The 26643-nt window shown below is 36.9% G+C and overlaps 3 protein-coding genes across 5 annotated transcripts in view; 1 reads left to right on the top strand and 2 right to left on the bottom strand.

Annotated features, from left to right (window-relative positions):
• greb1l (GREB1 like retinoic acid receptor coactivator) overlaps positions 1-14400 on the bottom strand; it is a 51793-nt gene extending 37393 nt beyond the window's left edge. Inside the window, exon 1 of the mRNA XM_079614229.1 lies at positions 14263-14400. The gene's annotated coding sequence lies outside the window, so the exon portion shown is untranslated. The remainder of the gene's footprint in view (positions 1-14262) is intronic.
• A 1227-nt stretch (positions 14401-15627) lies between these two features.
• ftr01 (finTRIM family, member 1) lies at positions 15628-19285 on the bottom strand (the record flags this gene model as incomplete). The annotated part of the gene is made up of 6 exons (XM_079614233.1): positions 15628-16441; positions 16610-16666; positions 16802-16970; positions 18128-18361; positions 18477-18572; positions 18704-19285. 6 exons carry the CDS (start codon positions 19283-19285, stop codon positions 15906-15908), a joined length of 1674 nt encoding a protein of 557 aa, XP_079470359.1. The 3' UTR covers positions 15628-15905.
• On the top strand, positions 19188-26512 carry mffb (mitochondrial fission factor b). 3 transcript variants are annotated; one of them, XM_079614244.1, is made up of 7 exons: positions 19188-19643; positions 22480-22691; positions 22779-22966; positions 23056-23144; positions 23873-24040; positions 24375-24462; positions 25509-26512. In XM_079614244.1, the coding sequence occupies exons 2-7, from the start codon at positions 22484-22486 to the stop codon at positions 25638-25640; spliced, it is 873 nt and encodes a 290-aa protein (XP_079470370.1). In that variant the 5' UTR covers positions 19188-19643; positions 22480-22483; the 3' UTR covers positions 25641-26512. The 3 variants fall into 3 exon arrangements, with proteins under 3 accessions (XP_079470370.1, XP_079470369.1, XP_079470368.1); XM_079614243.1 differs by lacking the exon at positions 19188-19643 and adding an exon at positions 21472-21745 and having other exon boundaries at positions 25509-26440; XM_079614242.1 differs by lacking the exon at positions 19188-19643 and adding an exon at positions 21475-22011 and having other exon boundaries at positions 25509-26479.
• The last annotated feature ends 131 nt before the right edge of the window (positions 26513-26643 follow it).

Consider the following 26643-nt stretch of genomic DNA (forward strand, 5'->3'; position numbering starts at 1 on the left):
AGTTCCTCCAAAGAATGTAAAAAAAGACATGTTGTGGAGTATTTGTGCATGTGTTGGATAATAGCAGGTATAAAAATGCAGGGATCAGGGTGGTGGATACAGATCTCTTTACGACTATAGTAAATTTGACCGTTTGAGTCATAAAAATAAGTTGAAGAGCGTCATGGTTTTAGTGATCTGAGTGAATAATGACTACAAGACTTTGTGCCCTGCTAAATAATTTTGTAAAAAGTAGCATCTAACAAATCATGTTAGCTCTAGGTTTCCAGAAAAAGCACAGCTCATGAAAAACACACACTGTACTCTGTTAAGGCAAGAAAACCAAGTTAGTCTTGCTTGCAATTTTTCAGTTTATGAGAACAGCATGTACTTGAGCAAAAAAGCCAAAATAAAGGGCAAATCAGGTTACAGGTACAGAGAGAGAGAGAAGAATTACATACTGGAATAAACCAGAGGACAACTACAACTACCATAACACACAGAGGTATTAAACAGCTATTGAATAATAAAGTGCATGAACACACCATAATGCTAGATGGTTGTAAGGTTACTAACTCAATCAAGCAAAAATTGACCCTTCGCAGAGAGCTTGATTGATAGGTGATCTGACCAATTATACTTCGCCATCCGCCATTTTGTCTGACAAAGCAGTCTGGAGAGTTAGTAGATTAACATGGGAGGATTTGAACTTGAAAAGCGGAGTGTACTGACGTCTTTCCGCGGTTAAAACAACACTTCTTCTGATGTTCATTCATGTTTATTTGATGCTATAAATTAACTAGAAGGAAGAGCTGATCGGTTCACAAGCAGCTTTAACTGAGACTCTACAGCGATCTGTCACGGCGGTATTTATTGTTTAAATTTCTTTTAAAAAATGACCAAATTTGAAAGGCGAGACTTTGTTTTATATCAAGAGTAACCCAAAAGGGACCTAGTCTGTCCTGTCTCAGTGTGTTGTCAGTGTCCTCTCTGCTCCGCGATGTTTTGTTCACTGCGTGAGAACATGGTGTGGCGTGAGAGCGGCATAGCTTGTCGGACATAGCAACAGTAACTAAAGGGGGCGGGTCTTTGTGAACGGTCAATTGCCAGTTTAATTGTGGAAAAAAGTGATCCTCAAACAGGGGGACCCAGACAATGTCCAAGATGACTTAAAATTATTTAAAATGAGACAAAACAACAACAACAAATCAAGATATGTATCAAGCAAAGGGTCAGTTTTGGCAGGTCACGTCAGTTAAGCTCGCCTCAGCTGATGCCTATCACAGCATCCCTATATGAGGTCCACTCAATATTATCAGCAGCTTTATCTTTTTGCTCAGGAGTTTACTACCCTCCTCCATCCCCAGCTCCTTCTCCCGTCCACAGTCAGGACTAGGCCTTTCTGATATTCTTCTTCGAATCCATATATGTTGGTTCTGTTTACCCTATCCTATCCTTATCCATGTTAGGCTGCATGGATTGGATGGGCGGGAAGTTCTTGCCCAGAAGAGAACCATACCGCCAATCCAAACTGTATGCTAATTGTCCATCATCTTTGAGAGTAGTGGTCCTGAAAGAACTTATTTTAACTCACCCCCTCAACAACAGTTTGTTGTCTCTGAAGAACCAGCGTTGGCTTTTGATTTGAAAAACCTAGACACATGAGGTATAGCCTTTAAGTTTAAAAGAGTGATTTCTAGACCTGGAAAAGTTATGTAAATTAATAAAAGCCTTATAACGCCAATACGCCATGGGCATTTTTATAAGGAATTTACAGTTTGCTAGTTATGCCAAGCTCTAAAACATGTTATCTGGTATATCATTATCTAGTAAACCACAAAAAAACGGAAAAGTCATTGGCCCTCGAATACTGCTGTGGACAAATAAATAAACAGTGCGTTTACACTGGCACAAAAAAACACAACAATCTGAATTTGTTGCACACGTGTAAACACAAAAATCCGCACAAGATTAGATTTTCCCGCATCCGTTCTGAACCACTTCCAAATGTGTTTTCAAATCAGATACATATCCAATATCTGGACCTAAACATCTAAACATCTGATTCCCCATGTGAGGTCAAGGGTAACACATTTGCCCACAAAGATCGCTTTTTAAGGGATGGTTGATTATGACTTCACTTTTCTAACTTTAGAGAGTGTGTAATGTTGCTGTTTGAGCATAAACATCTGCAAAGTTGTTGTAGTTGTAGTCGAGCACATTTGTGAGTCTGCTCAAGCTGTCGCATCCGTCTTTTCATAAGCAATACAGTACTTAACACAAATGCAATCGCATGTCACTCTGTGTGCATCTTACAACAGTTCCCACACGAGCGATTTATAGATTATCATGACAGAATATGCAAATAGAAGATAGTTAACTCCACATCAGCAACATAAATGAATCAACTAACCATTCAGAAACGTCCTGTTGCATTCTACATGTTGTCACTTCTTCTTGAGTCTCTCCATCTTTGTCTGACTTCAGTTTAAACATGAAGGCAGAACAGTTTCTGACATTTTTGTGCGTGTCTGTGTTAAGTAATCGGAGCTGCTAACACACACACACACACACACACACACACACACACAAGAAAATACTATTACAGTCGTTCTACTTCAAAATTTCACATATATTTCAATGTGTTACTCGCCATTTAATTATTTGTGAAAAGTAATTACTAAGTACAAAAATAGTTTCTTCACCAATTTTTTTTCAATACAATAGACATCCTATTAATATATGATATAATAGAGAGAAGTGCATATGTTATGATTAATCTAAAAAGTTCCTGGCTCAAAAGCAGAGATCAGCATTGCTAATCTAGTGTTGAACTACAGTTATGTGGGACAGCGCACACACACAGCCTCCTCGTCCTTCATCGTGACATGTCTCCCTTCAAGCCGAGCTGCTGGCAACCTCTTTAGATTTGTTTCCAGTCATGTTTCCTAACAAATGACTGGAGGCCGGTGCAGATAAGCTGTGCGCGCTGAAGACATCAGCCTTTTGAAGGAGAGGAGGAGGACCCATCTGCTCCAGATAAGGGCCGTCCTGCTCGTCAGCGCCCGGGATAACCATGACAGGACAAGGAGATGCGCATCCATCTGTGCCACGTCCCAGAACACAAACACATCAACACAATCCTCTGTGCTCTTCCTTCCTTTTAAACTGTACAAACACAACTGTTCACTTACTAAAACAACTGGGGCTGCGATTCAATGCCTGCAATCTACTCTCTTTGTAAACACTGGATCATAACGTTCACACATTCACAGCCTTGTACTTAATGTCAGGGCCATAACCACTTCAGACACTGAGGGAACATGTCCATCCAAAATTACGTTCTTAAACATTTACATTGGTGAGGTTCTTGATCAAAATCATGGTCAGATACTTGTGTATAGTGTTATTAAGCACAAAACACTAATATAAAATATTAATACTAGGGTCTTGTTCTCTAAATATTAGCTATTGTTAGTTTAAACATTCATACTAAAATGTTCAATTATGCAAATCATCCTTTTTTATTTTTTACTGTAGTTTTAGTATATAGGTAGTTGAGATGAAATTTCCAACCAGATTCTTGTGTACTGACATGTTACAATTCAAGTAAAACTATTTTAAAAGAAACTAAGCTGAGAGAATATTTGTCATTAAACATTAGAAAAAAAAAACATTTGTCACATCTGCAGGCGAAAAAGGTGATTAAAAGGTGAAAAACCTAGAAATATACGAGAAAATATTTTCCTTATATATATATACATTTTAACCTAAAACCTAAAAAATGTCCACTACCAATATAAGGTTGTTTATTTATTATTTTAAAAGATTAATAAATCGAGACCCTTTCATAAAATGGTTTCCGTCCAAGGCTGCACATGATTTATTTTGCTGTTGGTTCTGCTTTATCTTGTACAGTAAAACTTGCCATGCGGGGGGAAATAAACCCCAGGGTGACCAAATGTAAGAAAACGGCTTTCAGGTCCAAACAAAGATATATTGGCTGATGTGAAGGGCTTCGGAGGGGAGCAGCCCACCTCCCGAGAAACGATCAATGCACATGAAAGCAAGAGGTCACCAACCTTTGACATCTCCATTCAGAGGGGGGAGGGGATGTGATCTTTTGTAAAATTAGCTACATTGATCCAATTGTGAGATAATGTCGAATCCAACCCCAGACTGTGCAGCAGACACTTCTTTGAAATGTGTCTTTCCACAGCTAAATAATGACACCCGAACTCTTATGGACACACACACACACACACACACACACACACACACACACACACACACACACACACACACACACACACATACATACATATAAAGATTAATAATAACAAATAAATTAAATAACAGACTAATTGAAAAGCTTGAAGAATTCATCATATTTTAAACTAATCTCTAACTTATTTTTACTATTAGTGTGATATTAATCAGTAATTAGAGAACATTTAGATGCTTTGGCTCATATTAAATCAATCAATATCCGAGCTCCCTCTGTCATTTTTACGCACAGGGAAAGACAATGCAAAGAATTGTTTCGTGCATTCTTGCCCTGTCGTTAAAGAAGGGGACAGGTTAAAAGTTTACAAGGGGCCAGGCAGAAGACAGCCAGGTCTCTGCTGCAACAGGACAGGGGTCACTGCTGATTCCCACAGGTGTGTGTGTGTGTGGTGTGTGTGTGTGGTGTGTGGTGTGTGTGTGTGTGTGTGTGTGTGTGTGTGTGTGTGTGTGTGTGTGTGTGTGTGTGTGTGTGTGTGTGTGTGTGTGTGTGTGTGTGTGTGTGTCATTTGATAACATTAAACTTCAAGGCTGAGGTCAACTTAATTTTAAATCGAGCAGTTTTGAGCAAAGAATGCTTTTTAACGCCAGATTAAATTTATGACAGACAAAAAAAAGAAAGGTCATGGAGTGTCATGGACAGATGGTCAGATGCACCAAGAAAACTTTATGACAGATACTAAAGGTCAAGGAATGGTCAGTTTGTACAGTGTCATTGCCACCTCGGACTGTTTCACATAATATTGTGTTGAAAACAAAATATCTGTATCATATCAAAAAAGTTGTGAGATACATTGTGAAAAAAGTTGGATGATGTTTTAAATCCGCTTCATGTGTCTAAATTTAAATCAAAACTCTGTTAGGTCTTAGCTGACTTAGCTATATTAATCATATTCGGTCAGTGGTAGTTACTGTATTAACTAACATGAACTAACCATGAGCAATACATTTTCTACAGTATTTGTCAATCTTTGTTAAATGCAACTGTTCAAAGTGTATTAACCAATGTTAACTAATGCAAATTTTGATTTTAATAATGTATTAGTAAATGTTGAAATGATCATTACAAATATTAATAAATGCTGTAGAAGTGCAGTTTGTTATTAGTTTATTAACTAATGTAGTCAAACTAATGTTAACTAATGAAACCTTACTGTAAAGTGTTACCAACATTTATAGAGTAAAAGATATTACTCTTTTATATAAGATTTATATGTAGCCCAATACAGTCATAAAGGACTGTGGGAAATTAAAGATCTTTTCAATGATGGTAAGCAACCAAAAGTTATATTGCTAGAAAACACAGTTTAAATATTTGTAATATGAGTTTTCTGCTGCCTAAGGGCACAATGAACCAAAATATTCAAGAGAAATGTATAAATGTCAAAGTATTACAGAGGCAAAGGACAAAAAATGTACTTTTGCGTGACAATGCAAAATATTACGTATTCTTAGAGGAGAAGATGGGAAATTTTAAGGGTATGGAGTCTTTTGAAACTTGTAAAAATATGTGCAAAAGCCATGCAAAACCAGAATAAATATACTGTTAAGAACACAAGGTGTTAACCAAATTATTGAGAGAAAAGCCCAAAAAAGCATATTCCATCATAAAAGTAAATAATATTAATAAATGCTTTCTGAAGCAAATCAATGCTTTTGTAATACATAGGTCTATGGCTTGAGGGAGAGAAAATGAAGGGATAATTGTCATTATTGGGTGAACTAGCCCTTTAAGAAATGCAACACTGATACAAAACAACCTTAGAAACTCACAACTTAAACTGCTTTATTTCATCACTCTCTATACTTGATTCTGACCGGTCACCAATCGCAGCATTCTGTAGCCAAATATTTTGTATAATGACATGTAATAAGAGGGTTAATAAACAGTCAGGGTGATGCCTCTCTGGTTCACATTGTGGTCCTGATAACTGGATGAACAACATTATCCCTCACTTATACCTTCTTATTACTTTTATAAATAATTTAGGCATCTAGTCATTTTTTTGTCTCAGCTAGTGCTGGTTTGTGTGCGAGACAAATACTGAATAAGCAGGAATTGTACAAACTGAACAGTGTGTCCTGAAACGTCTATAAAAAACACATAATAACTCAAATGGATTTCCAAAAATTCAGCCTGCCAAGAAACGCTATACACGACACCACAGTTATAACCTTTATAGCCTCTTACTTTTCACCAGAAATCTGTAAAAACCCATAATTTCTTTGTTTACAACAACCGCTCAGAAATGCTTGCGGCAGCTAACAGATTGATGAGCAGCATTTAATAAAAGCAGTTCAACTCAACCAATGGAGTATCTCAAATAACGTTTAACTAACAACATAATGGCAATGATCAATTGGCTTCTCCTGCTCACTTGCTGACAGCTGAACCTCCTCGTCTGACCTTCACCTGGTAACCATGGCCACAAGAGGAGGAGGAGGCAACATGTATCTGATCTGTGCTCCTTGAGATAGGCTTTCTTTCACTATCATCATCTTGAGGCTTTTTGAAACAAAATCCATAACTGGTCCCTCAACCCAGCCATATGCAAACTGTAAGAAGAAGCAGTAGAGCTCCATGTGGCTATTGTCATCTTGACTGATGCACTGTTGCTTGAATCCACTGGAACCGGCTGCTTAAGAAAGACCAGGACGCTTGTCTAGAGAAGCACCTGCTGATTGAGACTCTGCTGAATCTATTCCAAGAGTTTCAAACAGTAGGGGGGATTTTAGCAGCAAGATGGGCATCTTTTTATCTTTGTACACACGTCAGCTTTCTGCTTTTCTGCAGCACAGAGTTGACCAATACAACAAAACAAGGCCTTGCAATGATAGCCACCACTTTTGTATTAGTTGCCGAAATACATTTAAAATGTTGGGATCGGTAAAATGATTCAATGTTTTTTTATAGAAGTCTCTCATGCTCACCAAGGCTGCATTTATTTGATCAAAAATACAGTAAAAGTAATATTGTGAAATATTATTGAATTGAAAAAAACTATTTTATGTTTGAATATTGAAATGTAATTTATTCCTGTGGTGGTAAAGCTGAATTGTCAGCATCATTACTCGAATCTTCAGTGTCACGTGATCCTTCAGAAATCATTCTAATATGATGATTTGATGCTTAAGAAACATTTCTTATAAATATTGAAAACAGTTGTGCTGCTTAATATTTTTGAGGAAACCATCATACATTTTTTTAGGATTGTTTGATAAATAGAAAGTTCAAAAGAACAGCATTTATTTGAAATAGAAATATTTCGCGTCTTTTGCCGTCACTTTTGATCAATTTAATGTGTCCCTGAATAAACGTATTAGTTTAGCATATACTGTAAATAAAAGTATTGATAGACCATTATCCAGTATTTGGCTATTTTCAATGTGTCCAACTAGCCAGTTATAGAAGTGTTACCTTTGTGTCAATGCAAAAATATCAACAGATTACAAATTTCGGAGAGAATTTTAAGTAAGCTTAATCAAATGAAAATTAAGATAATTAGTATTGTAAGATTATTTTTTTGAAATTATCATTAAAATAATATTTTATTTTATTTTAATTATACTTAATGGTGATTATCATACAGTAATTTAAACACAAATAAAAGGCAGTACAACAAATTATACCATGATGTATAAATATGTAAATAATATATGAAAAAATGTATAATGACTCATACTACAGAAATCATTAAAATTAGTATTTTTGCCATTTCAATATGGACAATTGAGAGGAAAATGTGCTTAATTTTCATGAATATGTTGTCACAATACATAGGCTTCAATTTCTTTAGACATATGATTTTCTTTTTATTATTTTTCCTTTGGATTTTGGGGTCAATTATAACCTGGGCATGTTCTTGACAGGTTTTGTGAGATTCACCTGACTATATTTAAATAACAGCGATCAACAAAAACGAAACAACTGCATAAACACCAAGCATACGCCATCAACTGATTAACTGTCCAAAAAGTGACACTATAAATCAACACCAGGAAGAAATGAGAGAAACAGCATCTATAATTTTAATGGTAATTTAAGCAACTTAATTGTGTGCTGATTTTGCCCTTCTTTGTTCAGTGATTGATCATCGTGTTACACAGATCAATACTGGATACTGAACGCCGGCCCCTCTTGACATTATTGATATCCAATGTAGTTTATATTAGATTTTCTTCCAACCCCCTTCTGTTATGACAGAAAGAAGACCAGCACACACATGGTCATGTCAAAACATATTAAAAGAAAGAAAGAGTACATTTAATATCACTAAGGGGCAGGCCTTGTAAAAACTGTAACCGTGGTAACAGGAAAACTAAAAATAAGAAATCAATCAACAATGAAGGGTCTAAGTCACATTCAGCTCAGCTGTGTTATCTAAGTAGGAGATGTCAAGCAGCTTTCAGCAGAACCTTTGTGTGCTCCCTGCAGGTTCCTGGCCCACAGAGACAAAGGGTTTCATGTATAACCATGGACAAGAGCTTTAGAGTGAAGGACTGCATAATTATTGGCAACCAACAAACAGCAAACAATCCTCGGCTCTCTTTTCAGTCGGCCCTTTGGAACCATGATGAATTTAAACTCAGCATGAATGGGCTTCAGGAAGAGGAGTGACGGTATCTGTCTTACTTAAAAGCTGACAAGACAAAATGCAACCAAGGAAGCTGGTTAGCTGAATCCGTTTTCCTTGATAAGCATGTCTATGAAGATATGAGAGCATTGTGTGTAGAGCTTTAAACTGATGAGATACTGAGCAACTTTACATGACATTTTGAATAACAAGCTTTTCAAAAATATAGACAGCGTGTGCCCAATTTTAAATCATCAAAAACCATTGAGAATATGTTGTAGATATTTAAAACATCATCCAGACCCATCAACTATTTTAGTTGATGGGTCTGGATGATGTTTTAAATATCTACAACATATTCTCAATGGTTTTTGATGATTTAAAATTGGGCAACATTGTGAATAATGATATCACAATTTCAATGGTTTAATGAAATTAGCCCTTGTGTGTCAATTTTAACAGAGTTATACTCTGAGGTCCTTAGAGGACAAAAATGTCAAACATTTGAAGCTTGGGAGCACAGACTTAAAGGGATTTTTCACCCAAAATTTTTAATTCTGTCATCATTTACTCACCCTCAATTTGTTTCAAACCTGTATATAGATATTTTGAAGTATGTTGGTGACCAGACAGTTGGTGGACCCCATTGACGTCCATAGTATCTTTTTTTCCTACTATGGAAGTCAATGGGGTCCACCAACTGTCTGGTCATTAACATACTTCAAAATATCTTCTTTTGTGTTCAGCAGAAGAAAGAAACTCATACAGGTTTGAAACAACTTGAGGGTGAGTAAATGATGACAGAATTTTAATTTTTGGGTGAACTATCCCTTTGAGTTTGGTCTTATTTTAAATAAGGCCTGGCAGATCATTGTTGAAGAAGAAAAAAAAAGTTTAAAAAGTGAAACAATTAGAGGTTTTAGTTCATGAAAATTATCTATGAGCAATATTTTATATAAAATATTGCTCATAGATAATTTTCATGAACTAAAACCTCTATATTGTTTCACTTTTTAAACTTTTTTTTTCAGATTATATTATAATTAATAAAACATGTTGAACTCAAAAACTGCTAGAAAAGCAAAGCCACAAATGTAAACCAGTTGTATTCCAAATTTGAGGTTGATATCTCAAAAAATAAGTTTTCAGTAAGAGTTTGTTTGGGTGCAGTACAACACTTTTTCTATTGGAAGATGCCAGCAAAGCTATAGGATTTGTGATTTGCACAACAGTGTAACTTATCTATCTCTCTCAAACAATACATGCACAAACACACACACACAATTTTTTAGTACACACAAACACTATATAGGAATAGGAAAATAGCAAGTATTTGCTTTACAGGCAAAACCTGAGAAAAAGGTGCCATCTGGTAAAATAGTTTTTCATTTTGAAGCCTTGCCGACAGAATGAAAGCCTATTAAGGTGTTAGTTCGCCCATAAAATGGAAATTCTGTCATCAATTACTCACCCTTGTGTCGTTCCAAACCCGTAAGAGTTTCATTCATCTTTTGAACACAAATGAAGATCTTTATGATGAAATCTGAGGGATTTCTGTCCCTCCATTGAGAGTCTACGCAACTGCCACTTTGACACTTTAAAAAGTTCATAAAGAGATCGTAAATGATGACAGAATTTTAATTTGTGTGTGAACCAAACTTTTTAACAAAGACTGCATCATGTTACAGTTAAATGGCCCTGGGATTAAAAATCTCACAAAGACAGACATATCTGTCACTACTTCCGTTTCATCATGACATTAAACAGTTTGAATTTATTTGGCTACAGTGGCGTTTAGTGCAACCTCCCACAATTTAAAGCAATTTTAAAGTGAATATACAAACTAAAAATATCAAGACTTGTTAATCAGTAATTTTCTAGTTAAATCTCCCAGCAATAGTTCAACCCACCAAAAGGGCAGCACAAGATCAGAACCTTGACTCCTGGAAAGTAACACTATTCCTCCTCCACCCCTCCAAAAAAAGGGAAGCCAGTCAGTCAAAACCTCTTTTAAGTGAGAGAAAGAGATGTCTCCTTACACGCTACGTGAAGACTGGCTGATGGCAGCAATGTAACAGAGGCTATTCTTATCTCCTCCAGATTAACTTCCAATTGTTTTGGGCAAACAAAGGCCGCATCTTAGGAAACCACCCCCTAAAGGTCCAGATGGTCACCGTGCAAGACCCCTGACCTAAAGGCTCCGCCAGGGGACACAACTGCACATGTCTCCAGCACCACAAGGCCACCCAGCAAACCTCGTCTTTTCAGCCAATCACACAAGGACTCACACTTTCATAAGCTCTAAGCTCGTGCTGATAAAGTGGCAGCTTAGCCAGTTGGTCTGGCTTACTAATCACCCTAGAGTGGTAAATTAGAAGCAGGAGGAACCAGATTGAATTACCACTAAAGACTGATTGCACAGAGAGTGTATAACTTAATACCGGACCAATGCCATCTTGATTAAAACCTGATCTCACTTGAGCCTCGGTTTCTCCCAAGGGTTCTTCTTCAACTTATCTAAACACTTTTTTAACACAACTTTTTCAAAGCTGCTTGTTTCTGCTGGGATCCTTCTGAAGTCTGTGCAGAGACGCAAACTAGCTGTTTAAACTGGACGCGTCAAAGAGAAAGCTCTTACACTCTCTTCCATTTGTCCTGTTGTCGACAGACTCAAGCGTGTGGAGAATGTCAGAAGCTGAATGCACATCTGTATACTGTATCCAGTGTAGACAGCGTTAGTGATTATAATGGGTTCTATTTGCTCACGCTCACATTCAGTGTCGGCAAATGTCAGCCGTTAGGCGGCTGAATGCCAGTGGGTGGGGCCTATTGTGCGATGATGTATAACTATTCGTCAATAGAGACAGAGCGCATTTAGGCCACGCCCCCACACCCTTGGACAATCCAACCGTCTCCATTGACTTTGCATTGCGAGAAGCTGCCTCCTTGTCATATCTGACTTATAACAAAAAACAAAACAATGTTGAAAAGCTGCTATGTGACAAGGTGTACAGCAAACACGCTAAAAATAATATATAATAATCTTGGGTCGACCCCAAGAAACGTTGAGCGTTTTATTTCTGTCAATGTCATGTGACTTACCAGGGTCAGTTACGTCACTTCACTGCCACTCACATATCCTCTCCCGTGGCCTCATGGGATATTTAAGTGGTCATCTTATGCACACTTCAGAATCTCGCCGGAAGTACGCCATCCGGTTATTATCCAAGTACTGAGAATTCGGACAAACTTCTTTGTCAGTCACATACTGTTTTTCGCCTACTAGTAGGGAAGTGTGCGATTTTGATTTCGGTTGCAGCCAATGTCTTGCTCAGGAGGCAGTCATATACAAATGTATTTGCCCATGTGATGTTACAGAACCCACAATATCAAAACAAGCTGTTTTTGGAGCTTGATTAAATAAATGCTTTGTTTATAATAAGGAGTACGTTTTAAGCTATGAAACTTGCAGAATGCTTTAACGGTTCAAAGACCTTTAATTTGAAGTCTCGTCATGACCCCTTTAAATCGAACAAAATGTTTTCAACACTGATAATAATAATAAATGTTTCTTGAGCATCAAATCAGAATATTATGATAGGATAAAATGCTGCTTTGCATCACAGGAATAAATTATATTTGATAAATTAAGTACATATATATAAATAAGGTCAATTTTAGAGAAACAATATTGGTTGAAAATGTTGTTTAATGCGGACTTCACCATAGTGACGTATTTTATTGTATTTTTGTATCAATTCAGCTAGGACATCAAAAAAGTGGAATTTACTTCATGAAAAAGAAGTCAGTTGTATGATAGCAATGACAGACTTTCTGAGGTTGACTTTCAGTTTCATTACCAAATGCATGTTTAGGAGTCCAGCTTTCTCATAGCTGGCTTTTGACTTAGGCTCCGAAGTGTCTGTGACCTCTAAGGCCACCGAGCAGAAATGTTCAGGGGGTGGGAAAGAATGAGGCCGCGAGGACAGAGGAATGTGACCAAAACATTGCCTTTAAACCTTCAGGTCATGGGACCTTGAAGGACATCAGATGAATGTCCAGTTTAGATGGGAATGTGGTCAAGATAGACTGGTTTATAGACACTGCACCAGGAATGCAACCTAGGATTCCCTGAGGATCACTGACTGAAAATGACACTTTAACACCTATATAAGACATCATTCAGTTCATGACTTTATAACAGCTAACGAGAGACTGAAATAAAAAGACGCTCAGATTAGAAGTCACGTCTAACTCTGGATCCAATCCAATCAAGTATCCAGTGATAACGGCTTTAATAGCTTTCTATCATCATCAGTGTGTGTTTGTTACAAAAACTGAAAGTAGTTGACATTTAAAATAGTGATTTGCAGTAGGCTACCTTGCAATGTGACATGCTATAATATTTTATAATTATCACTGTATTTATGATCATTTTTCTGGCCTCATATTAATTAGGTGAATATATAGAGTATTTGGATAAAAGAAAGTAAAATAAAGTAAATTGTATTTTATAAAATGATGACCAGCCACAAAACCTAAAATAAACTCTTAAAAATAAAGGTTCTTTTTTATTGTAGCAATGCAGTTTAAGACCCATTTTGAGTTCACCAAAGAACCTTTCTTTGAACATTTCTTAGAATAATCATATTTTTCTTTGTGTGAAATATTTTAATAGTCTGAAGATTTTTTTTCCCAGTATAAATAACTAATTCTTATGTTTTACGGCTTTCAACAGGCTTAAAAAATAGGACAAATAATCAGTCTACATGTAATAAAATAAACAAATTCTTTAAACTTAGAATGATGTTTTAGCCTTATTACTTTAAAAAAGCTCACCCATATAATAATGACAGCAGCGAACCCAAACAAACAGAGCACGAGGTAAACAAACAACAAGCTCTCAGTTGACGAAAGTGTCAAACACACCCATGATGGTTTACGCTTTTAACAGTTTATCTTTGATTGTTTATTTTCTACAACAACTTTAAGACCCATAGTGTGATTTAATTTGACGTGAGCCCTAAACACAAGATCGTTTAATAAACTGTACGCCATTTCATTCACATGTTGATTATTTCATTGACAAAGCATAAAAGTTTAGCAACATATTGTAGTAGTTTGCGTTAGCCCTAAATTAATCTTTATCTTTTCGGTCGTGTAAACATCTGTAAATAAGTGTTTTGAGCCAGATGATATGCTATCAAGCTTCATTGCTGGTTAGTAAATATATTGCGTAATTGTTGGCAAACACAGAAAGAAGAGTGAAGCCTTTTATTTCAGTCAGTAAGATGCATATTTTGACCAAACTCTGTTTGTTTGGCATTAATCCTGACTCAACCTTGAACCTATGTATCACGCATGGGAAAATAAAATAGGCTGAATAGACTCTCTCCGAAGAGCGGGTAGCTGTGAGATAACTTACCGAATTCTGTGAGCAGATGAGAGGTTTCGTCCAGATGTAAGAGCTCGGATTCTCTTCGCTTCTCTTCATCAGATTTCACTTCTTCATCCTGGCTCTCGCGCACTGACTGACCGCCGCCGCTGGGAAGCTCGACATTACGTCAGGAGGACTGACTGTACGTTCTGTCACGTCACGAACATATCTGCCCAAAACATCCAGCTCCGGGAAACATACAGTCAGGGACAAACTGAGGTTTTAGAAGTGTTATTACAAAGATTCTTAATTGTAAATCCCAAACTATTTTTTTTTTATTTACAATAAACTTGAGTAGGCCAGGCCTAGGCTACGTCCAATGCTTAATTATGCAATAAAGTAAAATAAATAAATAAAATCTTTCATAATCTAGTAATCAACAAATGATTCGATTTCCGTCTCGATTTAATAACAAAGAACGTTTTAGTAGACTGTGCACTAGACCAGCAAGACAAACTATTCATTTAGGCTTTATTTGGGAATGTAATAATGTAAATAATAATAATAATGTGTAAATTCTGGTGGCTTTGTACTTTGTTTTATTTTTCAACTAGCAAACCAATTATAGATGATACTTATTTTATAGCATAATAAGCAATCAGAATAAATCAGATAAACTGCTGTTCCAGGCAGACTCTGGAATACAGAGAATTTGAAAAATTCATAAAATGACAGAATTTTGAATCAAGATGTACACCAAATTCTTATCTTGGTATACAGTGCCGGTCAAAAGGTTGGAAAGATTACTATTTTTAATGTTTTTTAAATTAGTATCTTATGCTAATCAAGCCTGCATGTAGCCTATTTGATAAAAAATACAGAAAAAAACAGTAATATTAAACATTATTACAATTGAAAACAATTTATTCATTTATTTCTGATGCAAAGCTGAATTTTCCGCAACATTAAGCCAGTCTTTAGTGTCACATGATCCTTCAGAAATCATTCTAATATGCTGATTCGTTATCTACGTTGGAAACAGTTGTGCTGCTCCAATATTTTTTTTGGACCCTTTGATACTTTTTCCAGGATTCATATTGATGTAAAATCAAATCATAACAGCTTAATCAAATACAAGGGCCACTTGATAAATTAGAATCTTTCATTTAGACGTGAATGCAGCGCCCACTGCTGGAGCTCTGTAGATCAAAGTTGATTATTTCTTTCAAGTGACCGCAGACACGCATGAACTACTAAAATGTATTAGCCTTTATTTTACATCTAGTAAGGTTTTAGTAACTGCCCAATTTTCAGATGTCTGTTTCATCCACCAAAATGTGAAAGTAGCCTACATTTTCACTGCTTCCACCAATAATGGGGGAAAAAATCCACAATTTTACCCTGTGTGGTATTTTAAATAATTTAAAACTTTTTTATTATTAATTTTTGAACTGACAGTATATTATACATTGTAAAAAATGATATAATTAATAAGTTATGACAACATATGTTTTAACATTTCAACTATTTTCATAAGGTATACAAGATTCAACTCGTTTTTTAAAGTCAGTTTAATGTAGTTTAAGTTGAAATGACTTAAACATCCAAGTTGATTGTACTTTTTTTTTTTTTTTACAGTGTATACAATTTCAAATACTCAATAAGACACTTTTCTGTGAAGAATCTCTCACCTACACTGTTAGATGACACAATTTCACTGTAGACCCTAAATCAAACCCAAACCCAGGATAGAGAGGCTGAGTGAATGAGGTCTGAAATGTGTGGATGAGGGTCATTGTGTCAGAGACGCTGTAGAAGGACAGAGTTCCTGCACTGTGATCCACATACACTCCGATTTTAGAGGATCTGGAAGACACAGGGAGCTCAATCTCTATGTTATTGTGCCTGCACAAGTAACTGGAGGGAGAGCAGAACAAACCCCAGGACTGATTATTAAATCCAAATACATACTCACTGTTCCCTCCCTTCCTGCCAATGCTCTTATATGACACTGCTATAAAAACACCTTTACTCCCACTCCACTCAACCTCCCAATAACCACGTCCACACACATTCTCTTTACACAACACCTGCAAACAACAATCAAATCTGTCTGGATGTGCAGGATAGCGATGAGGTGTCTTAGTATAAGTAGCCACACTGTTGTCTTTAAAGAGAAGGAGGAAACGATTTGCTGTGTTTGAATCCAGAGTGAGCGGATGAGAATCTGACGGAGATAAAAACACAATCAGTTAATGCATACATGTTTCTAAGTGTGTGAGTCTGTTTCGTGTATTTACAATCAAATGTATTTGAATTTACATGTGACGTGCATAATTAAAGGGCTCTCTGTCTGTGTGTGTGTGTGTGTGTGTACTTCTTTAAAATGCCTTACACTGAAGAAACTGTTCCCTGGTCTTGGGTTCATTAGTGGGAGTTTCAATGCAAGTTACTAAACAAAAGAAATAAACAGACATAATTGCAATTTCCGTAAAAAATATATATTTAGTGATTTTTGATTATTCTACATGTTTCATGATGCCAGACTTATTTCTGAGAGTAAATTAATGTCCTACAGGTACTTTACCTCCATTAGAGATCTTTTCTACCTCTTCTGTACAGAAACCCTCTAGTTTTTCCTTCAGTTGAGAGATTGACTTTGCCACATCTTGAAAAGAGAAGAGAGAACTCCCAGTGATGTCTTCATATATGTGTAAGTCTGCAGATTCAGGAGGTGCAGCGATGAACTGAAACCTCTACAGAAAAAGACACAAATATGTACAATAAAGATAAAAAAGAATAACATGACAAGAGCTTTAGATTCCTAGAGAAAACTTGAGTTTCCAATCAGCAGTGGATTACCATCAAATCAAGGATTTCCTGACTGGGCTCCCCTTGTCCATTCATCTGCGTACTTCTACAGACTGGACAATCGACACAGGAGAGTAGCCCAGACATTCAGGCCAAACTTGAATATGTGTCAAGTACCTTAAGATCAATCTTCTTGCTGAACCTGTCTGTGATTATTTGTATATGGGCTAATGAGAACACAGTACTAAGCATCAACTGACAGAACTCATGACGACATTGGACCTTGAAGCTCTTCTTAAAAACATACCTTCGGCAGCGGGAACTGGCGGCACATTCATACTTAGAATTAGCCTATAGCTCTGAAAGATGGCTAGAATTCTAGGGTACCTCTGGTCTGCGTCTACCTTCTTTCCCTCAGAAAACTGGATGTTCTTTCTTTCCCTCAGAAAACTGGATGTTACACTGGCTAACTGGATGTTCTTCCTTTCCCTCAGAAAACTGGATGTTACACTGGCTAACTGGATGTTCTTCCTTTCCCTCAGAAAACTGGATGTTACACTGGCTAACTGGATGTTCTTCCTTTCCCTCAGAAAACCGAGGTTACATCGGCTAACTGGATGTTACACCGGCTAACTGGATGTTCTTTCTTTCCCTCAGAAAACAAAGGTTACACCGGCTAACTGGACATACGTTTTCAGACAACTCCAAGGGAAAAAGACTTAAACATGCTCTGCAATGCCCCCGCAACCCTTGAATATTCCTACCCAAGTGATTCCAATAAAACAGCCCCTGCTTGTCTAACCACATAAGCTATATTTGGTGTAGTGACATCGTGGTAGTACTTCACAAAAGTATCTGTTAAAACTTTGATGAAGCAGTGTGACAAAAGAGAGGTCACATGAGGGTGGAATTGCCCATAGAGTAGTCTGTTTTGGGGTGACTTGACTGACTGAGAACCTAGTTTAACTTAGACTTATTGACCTTGACACAGTAATGAGGGTCTGCAGTGCAGAGGTGTATTGAAGTCATTGTATCAGTGAATTGTATTTTTAATGTATTTTGAACAAATACAGGACACATAGCTTATACGTCATTGGGTCACCTGCAGGAAATAGACGTGATCATCTGTGTGTGAAAGCTGCTCCAGCTCAGTATCTCTCCTCTTCAGATCATCGACCTCCTGCTCTAGTTGCTGCATGAGTCCTTCAGCTCGACTCACTGCAGCCTTTTCCTGATCTCTGATCAGCATTGTCACCTCAGAGCGCCTTCTCTCAATGGAGCGGATGAGCTCAGTAAAGATCCTCTCACTCTCATCCACTGCTCCCTGTGCAGAGCCCTGTCAGGAGGACACAGATCACAAAAAAACTCTTACTGCTGCCTCACACAGCTTGAGACCCACAAGTAGATTTAGTGCAGATGAAAGTGTCATTAAACTGCTCAAAACTTGTAACCTCATGAGACTTCACAGCATCCCTCAGTTCTCGGAGCTGCTTCTGTCTCTGCTGGATTCCCTGCTGGAACTTTCTCTGTGTTTCTCCCAAAAGCCTCTGTAGGAAAACAAAAAAGCTGTTAAAGCTCAGAAATATTACATAAAACTGCAGGAATCACAACACTGTGGCATTAGCATTTATTATTGTTGTTAGCATTAGCATTGGCACACACTGATTTCCATTCATACCTGTTTCTCTGTCCGCTCAGTTTCAGCTGTTACAGTGTCGTGGGTTTTATGTTGGTCCATCAAACATGGATAACAAATGCACTGCTGGTCAGTACGACAGTAGATTTCCAGCTGTTTGTTGTGTTTTGGGCAGATCATCTCTTGGAGTCGTCTAGTGGGATCCATCAGATTGTGTCTCCTGTCTTTAAAGAAACTCTCATGTTGTTCAAGATGACTTTGACAGTAAGAGTTCAGACACTCGACACAGGATTTGACGGCTTTGTATTTTCTTCCAGTACAGACGTCACACCCCACATCTCCAGGTCCAGTGTAACTTTGAGGAGGACAGGCTGTTTGTAAATTTGTCTTCTTTAGTTTCTCTACCATCTCAGCAATCATAACATTCTTACATAAAGCAGGTCTAGGAATGAAGGTTTGTCTGCACTGAGGACAGCTGTAGATTAGCTTCTGATCCTCCTGGTTCCAGCAGTCTGTCATACAGCTCATACAGTAACTGTGTCCACAGGGAATGGTCACTGGATCCTTCAGTACATCCAGACATACTGGACAGCTGAACTGGTCCTGAGAAAAACTTTCTGCCATTTCGCTGTATATATACCGTAAAACTTCAAATAATAGCCGACTCCCAAATAGATGCCCGTCTCTTTTACACTCCTGGTGTGGCTAGGTTTGGATAAATTAAGTACGGTTTCAAATAGGCTAGAGGCCTGGTCTGTTTTTTTAGTTTCGGGTTGTATTTAATCTTCTAAAACCCGTCAGAGCGTCTGTTTAAGCCAGTTCTATGGTGCAGATTGCGCACGCAAGAGAGCCCCTGCAAGAGAGCCATTTGGGCGGGAGCTGTTACCGCAAGCAAGGCAGGCAGAGAGAGATAGCGCCGCGTCTATGACAACTCGAAGTATAGCACACCGGACGAGAAGCGCCGCGTCAATGACAACTCGAGGTAGGCTATCGCACACCGGACGCGCACTTCAGTTTATGGCCAGCAATATTGTTGTGTTTAAAGAAATTATGGAATTAAGATCATGTCTGCTATGTTATGATTGTAGGCTACTGTACAATTAAATACGTTGCTTATAGTCTGCACTGCAGTCTGAATTCACTTTATCTCAGAGCGTCCGTTAACTGAATGAATTGAGAATTAAATTAATGTAAAGCTAATATTGCAGCACAGGGTGAATTCTCACTAGGTCTCATATAGACGCCTGTCTCAAGTACAAGCCGGTGAGGTTCGGCCATTTGGTAAAATATAAGCCTGTGCTAAATTAGCCTACGTTGCACCCAAATAGAGACACACATGCAACAGCTTGACAACACTTAAACACTTACATTATTGTTCTATAGCTACATTGGCTCACTGGGTAACCTGCAATATGCCCGCCTTTACGTTTCGGTTTCCACAGATGACAAAGTATTTCCTGGTTATGTGTTTCAGTGACGTGTGATAAACAGACCTGTGACTGTGAGGCTCACATAGTTCACTATTGCAAAGGCATTGTTATGGGTTATTCTACAGAAACGTCCACTTTTGGTATGACAAGATGTCTTAAAATGCATTTATTTTTCTAACATTTAAACTTAGACTACATTATTAGATTACCTTTTGACTTTATGAATACACATGCCTAAATGACAGCAAGCTTAATGATTTTTTATATTTTTGTGCATTTATTTAATATATGGTACATGGGGTCTGCATGTACCATTTTTTTCTGATACTTTTGAGTGTAGCAGAATTAAATGGATGTAAAATTATTATCATGTCACATTTATTATACAGAAGAAAAGACAGTGACACAAATTAATCACCAATGACATGCATACGACCAAATATCATTATTCTTCAACTATAATTAAGTAGATGAGACTAAATTGTTACATTTGGCATACAATCTAAATGAATAGCTTTGAATAAAGTTTATCTATAAATGGGAGTCACTGGTGTTACTGGTGTTACCCATAAGAAAGGTGAAGAATCATAAGAAAGGCATGAAAGAATTTTCATGAAAAATTCATTTTACAAAATGGTTGCTGCAAGGTATCAAACCCCATGTTGTCAATCATGGTATACTAACTAAATGAAGTAGTTTAATCCATTTGTATTCTGTTTTTTTTTTTTTTACAATTCCCTAACAATAAAGTAGGCCATACCAGTGACTTCAACTTAAAAGCTTCATATGAAATAAATGAGAATAATAGCCTATTTCTGATAACTGAAAAGAGACAGTGGATTTACTATGGGCCTTTCTTCATAGATATTCAGGAAATTGGGAAGAAGGATGTCAAGTGATGTCATCAGTGTGATTTTTAAAATAAGAGATTTTTGTTTAACGGTAACACCAGTGACACAACCAGGGGACCACTTTCATTATAAATTGTATAATATTTATTCTGCATTATTTTATGTCATTTACATAATATATTATGTAGCCTATATTAATTATCTAATATATTATGTAAATGACATTTAAAAAAGCAGAATAAATATTATCAAATTTATAATGAAGATAGTTATGTATTATTGTATTTTAAATGGTGTAGCAACCTGTTATTGACCTCAAAATAAAGCATTTTCCCTCTGTAGATGACTGTGGGGACGGGCACTTCTGCGGTGCTTGGAATTCTATATAATTAATAAAAATCTAATATTGCCACTTGATGGCTCAAGAAGGTGTAATTGTTCAAATAACATATTGTTTTATTTTAAAATGTAAAGAAATTGTAATTCTAACGTGTTTTTAGCCTATGTGTAATATTTCTGTAAGGCTAGGGACAGAAAAATGGACATAAAATGACCCTTAAGTTATATATAGATTAATTAGGATCTGCCGACGTTGCTTGGTAACCTTGCTCAAGCTTTCAGGGACGTCATCTTATTTATTATTCATAAGCCAAGCTTTCCCCATAGTAGGATTCATAAATTCGTGACTCATTACATGGCAAAGAGATCGTAGTTGGTGAAAATGCTAACCGGAAATGAGTGATTCCAGCAATGTCGAGCCGATAAACATTGTTAAAATAAAGATATCACATAGACTTCTGACGGTGTGTGTGTTTACAACATTACACAAATAAATGCAGTTAATTATGATCACTCGCAACAATTAAATTCTTTAAAAACTAGTGAGCGCGTTAATTAGCCACTAGACAGTTAGCAGCAGAGAGCACATCATTGTACAGCTGTACATTTTATGTTGCTTACCAACGCGACTTGCAGTGGTTAGATGGAAATATTTATAGCCTGATGAGGCTGTAATCTGAATCCGACACATTTGTTGCAATCGAGGTGCAGACAGTCATTGAGTAAACGGGTAAATATCCAAGATTTTTGCACTGCTTTCCAGTATTACTGTTTCGACAAACGTACTGATTTCTTTCTGAAATGTAAACAACAGCAAGAGGTTTCACTAAGGTCCATGATACTGTTGCTATTATCCTAACATGTCGGAGATATCAATTCCTACCAATTTGTGTGTAAAACATGAAAGAGCTTTCATTACGGATGTCTAAATGGTTCTCAGTGTACATAGCGTATTCGTTTATGTTTATTTTCAGTGTACATACACGCATTCGAGGCGATTTTACTACAATTATCTGAACCCCCATTCGATATAATGATTTTTAGTTTGATATTATCATTAAGGTTATTCGAAATTGTATTACCAATCCATTATCTACCTTGCAGTATAGATTTGTTCAATTCTGATCAAAACAATGTTAGTAAAACAAATCTTGAGAATGGTGGATAATTGATTGTGTGGTTCTCTATGCTTGTCTAGGTGAATGAGTGAGACTGACTTCATCTCTGCTGATATGGCAGAGATAAACCGCATCCATTATGAGCTAGAATATACAGAGGGCATCAGTCAGCAGATGCGGATCCCAGAGAGGCTAAAGATTTCCTCCAGCTCATCAGAGGAACCGTCTGGTCCCCTTCTGCACGTATCCCACAGTACTATGATGCATGTGCCTGAAAGGATTGTAATTGCAGGTATTAGCAAAGTCATGGTGTAGGTTTAAGTAAATGAAATGTTAAAAAAAGCAACAGCCAACTAATGGCCAATTTTAACTTATCAAGGAGATAGCAATGACGCCCGCTTCGGGAGACCCAGAGATCTGGATTTGATCCAGTCCACACCACTAGAGACGGTTGAAATGAAGACCCCACCACGGGTTCTTACCCTCAATGATCAACCTCTGGACTTCCTCGAGCCAGAGCCAGATTCAGAGCCAGCAAGCAACTCCACTGCCCATTCAAGAGACGAGGTAACAAATAAATCAGGAAAATAAAAAACGTTCAATAATCCTGTCATCCTGACTTCTGAAGTTGAGAGCTGTTGTCCCTCTCTTCACAGATGCGATCTCACTTTAGGTCAAGACGGGAGCGCTGTAGGAGTGAGAACTCAACAATGCATCGCAATGGACAGATAAACAAACATGATTTGTGAGTTAAAAATACACTAACCCTCTCACTTGGTACTGTGAAACTACAGTATGTGCATAATTAGTTGATATCTGATCATATATTTTTCCGACGCATTTTAATTCTTAACCCTGAAAATATATATATATTTATTTTTTATTTTTTATTAAACAGTTTATTTAATATACAGTATACACACATGCAGTGCAATGCAATGATGATTAAGAAATGAACAAATAAAAATTCCTCAAAAGCCTGATGCATCATATTTGATGCTCACATTTTAATATGATTTTTCACAAAAAAAAAAAAGAAATGTATAAATACATGATATATAAATACATTTTCTTACTGGGCAGTTGAGACAATATATCCATTTTGTCAAAATTTTACGTTCAATGAAGTGCCAATTTTTGCCTTTAAGTTTATTTTAAATGTTTTTTTGGTTCACAAATGAATATGAGGGTATAAACCCTGCATGCATTATAATAATTAAAAAAATAAATGTGGCAATAAAACAGTAGGATTTGTTTTTCCACTATATAGTTTTATAATTGCGAAAATCAAGCTGCACATACAGCTAACTGCTCTGTGACTTCTACTTTGTGGATTTCTGTTTGGAAATGTTATGTAGACCCATTTAGACATTTTGTGTTTTTATATCAGATAGTGAGTCTAGCCACACTTGTGTTGTCTGCAAGTCTGTCCGTGTGTGATTCATGCGTCACAATCACGTCTCTCTCTGTTAGTGCAAGCCCGTCTCCATCCCGTGTTCCTGTCCGTACTTGTCCCCCTCTCATCAGCCCTGAGGACGGTCAGAACTTAAACAGTGCCACTGGTGTCCTTGCCTACATCAAGAGCACGACTCGCAGGGCTTACCAACAGGTCCTGGAGGTGTTGGACGACAGCCACCGCAGGTGGGCTCTACCCAGATGATGCATCTCTTTAATTATGCATATGTAAAGTATAAATGTGTGTGTGAATAGTAGAACAAAGTCAAATGCGGGCTTATTAAATGTGCGGTAAGCGATTTCTGAGAAAGGCTGTTGAAAGTGGATCGGACCGAGCACCACAACACACTTGTAGCCCATCAGTAGTGGGGGGCGTGATTTTAAATATCAACAGTGTTTCGCTTACTGCACCTTTAAGCTGTCTAAATTCAGCATTATTTAATACATTTTTAAGGGAATTAAAAAAAAAAACGCTTCTAATCAAATGTTTTTGTGTGTGTGTGTGTGTGTGTGTGTGTAGTCGGACAGCTCTTGTGACTTTTGATCTAGGTCTGGAGAACACAGCTGATGATGCTGTCTTAACAGACGCGGCCTCACTGCGACGACAGGTAATGTCGAATTCCTCTGCCTGTAACTCTTGTGTCCATAACAAAATGTCCATAAGTCAGGGATGTGGTTTTTCCTTATTTAGTATTTTCCTACGAGAAAAGTATGGCTGCATTTAAAAAAAAATAGCTGCATTTTCAAATACATTCAAAGGCGGCATGAAACGGAAGTTGCAATACTTCTTTTCTTCCCTATTGTGATGTATATCCATGGAAGCTCGTTTCCGCCACTGAATGAAAAATAAAAAAGCTAATTGCGACTTAATATCTCACAATTCTTACCCTTTTTAACACGGAATTGCCAGTTTATAGCTTGCAATTCTGAGGGAAACATCTGTTTTATAAATCGCAAAGAATAAAAGTCATAATTGCAAGATATAAACTCGCTGTTGCAAGTTCAAATCTAGCAATTCTGAGGAAAAAAAGACAAAATTGCAGGATGTAAACTCGCAATTGTGAGGAAAATAGTCGCAATTACCTTTTAAAATGTTTTATTCCGTGGCAGAAACGAGCTTCCATATATATCTGAGGGAAACTGCTTCTGAAACAAGAAAAACATGTAGAACTGGACTTGATTTTCTCCATCAGGAATTGATTGGATGGTTGTGGTTTGCCATTGCTGTGATGTCATGTGAGTGACGGGTTGTCCCACCCTCGCGCCAGTAAACGCATCATCAGAGATGCTGATCAGAGATGAAAATCTTCCCAAAATGTATAATTATAATCGTTTAGAAATCTGTTGTCAACAAAAGAAAAGCTTTAAGGTCTCCCTGCGTTTTATCCGCCAAAATAAAAGCTATATATGGTTTAATGTTTGAAAGCACAGAATGAAGACAAATTAATTAGTATTGTAGTTTTATTGTTGTTCTGCAAAATAAAAATATTATTATTAGTAGTAAAATATAAATATATATATTTATTTATTTATATTTTACTACTACTAATAATATTTGTATTTTATTTTTATTTTACGGTAAAAATACTGTTATTGTAATTTTCCCTCTCAGTTTTCTTGCATGATGAATCACGTGTTTTGATTTACTGACCAGATCATCAAGCTGAATCGTAGACTGCAGCTACTGGAGCACGAGAATAAAGAGCGAGCCAAGCGGGAAATGGTCCTGTACTCCCTTACTGTTGCGTTCTGGCTGGTCAACTCCTGGATCTGGCTCCGTCGCTAAACTCCCCTCTTCTCCACTCATCCTTAGAGGGTCTAACAAAATAAAAGACCGTTCTGTCACATTGTATATTAGGTATTTTCTCATTCACAGACTTCTCCGTTAGTAAAGGGTCAAATGAATAATATAACAGTTGCACTACTTTCAATAACAGGTCTAATTATGCTCTGAGAAATGTGGTTATTTTTAAGTTTTTGCATTTCCGATTGTATACTGTTTTTGTAATTGTTCTGTGTGAATAGTTTGATGGTCCAGTGCAACGTGATGTAAAGTAAAGATGTAAATGTTTGTAATATTTCATTAGACATTCCATTTTTGTGAATGCATGAAAGTTTGTACTCATTTTTTTCAGTTCAAATATTTTGAGTCATTATTTGTGCAAGAACATATTTAAAGTTGTGGGATCACCAAAGAATTAAAGTGTAAAATGCATAAACTGTATTGCTCGTCACTGAATTTCAGACACTTTATTATAAGAAGTCTATCCTCCTGATTTTTATTCATTTTAAATATTTTATTCATATCTGAGCATACATGCCACTGCGTTTAATCCTACAGTAGTGTATCTTCCTTCAAAGATCAATGGGAGCAAAAGTGTAACATTGTTTTAAAGCAAATAAGATAACAGTTGCTGATACTCTGTATACAAAAATGTACAGTATATTAAATATCACAGCTTGCTGGCGTCACAGAACATTGCTAAGTGACATCATTTTTTACACTTCTGGAACAAATGTAGTCATTTTCAGGACACATCAGTTAATCTGCATGATTTGTCCATGAGGTTTCTTGTCACAAGGTTTATCCTCCAGCTATGCAGTCAGTGTCTGTCCAGCTGTTTGCTGTTCAGTGAAATACCATTTACACGAAACTACTAACTGTCTATCAATATTTTCTGAGAAAAGCCCTCAAATAATGATTACACACCTCTCAAAAAGTCGCTTCAGACATCAATATAATTGTGTGTTTTATTTGAACATTTAAGCCTTATCACTGACACACAGTT

The sequence above is a fragment of the Phoxinus phoxinus genome (assembly GCF_949152265.1).
Source record: "Phoxinus phoxinus genome assembly, chromosome: 5".
Lineage (NCBI taxonomy): Eukaryota > Metazoa > Chordata > Actinopteri > Cypriniformes > Leuciscidae > Phoxinus > Phoxinus phoxinus.

Coding starts and splice junctions, on each gene's coding strand:
- mffb (XM_079614244.1), top strand. CDS start 22,484: ATGAGTGAGACTGACTTCATCTCTGCTGATATGGCAGAGATAAACCGC. Junction 22,967..23,055: donor CTGCCCATTCAAGAGACGAG/GTAACAAATAAA, acceptor CTCTCTTCACAG/ATGCGATCTCACTTTAGGTC. Junction 24,463..25,508: donor CGGCCTCACTGCGACGACAG/GTAATGTCGAAT, acceptor TTTACTGACCAG/ATCATCAAGCTGAATCGTAG.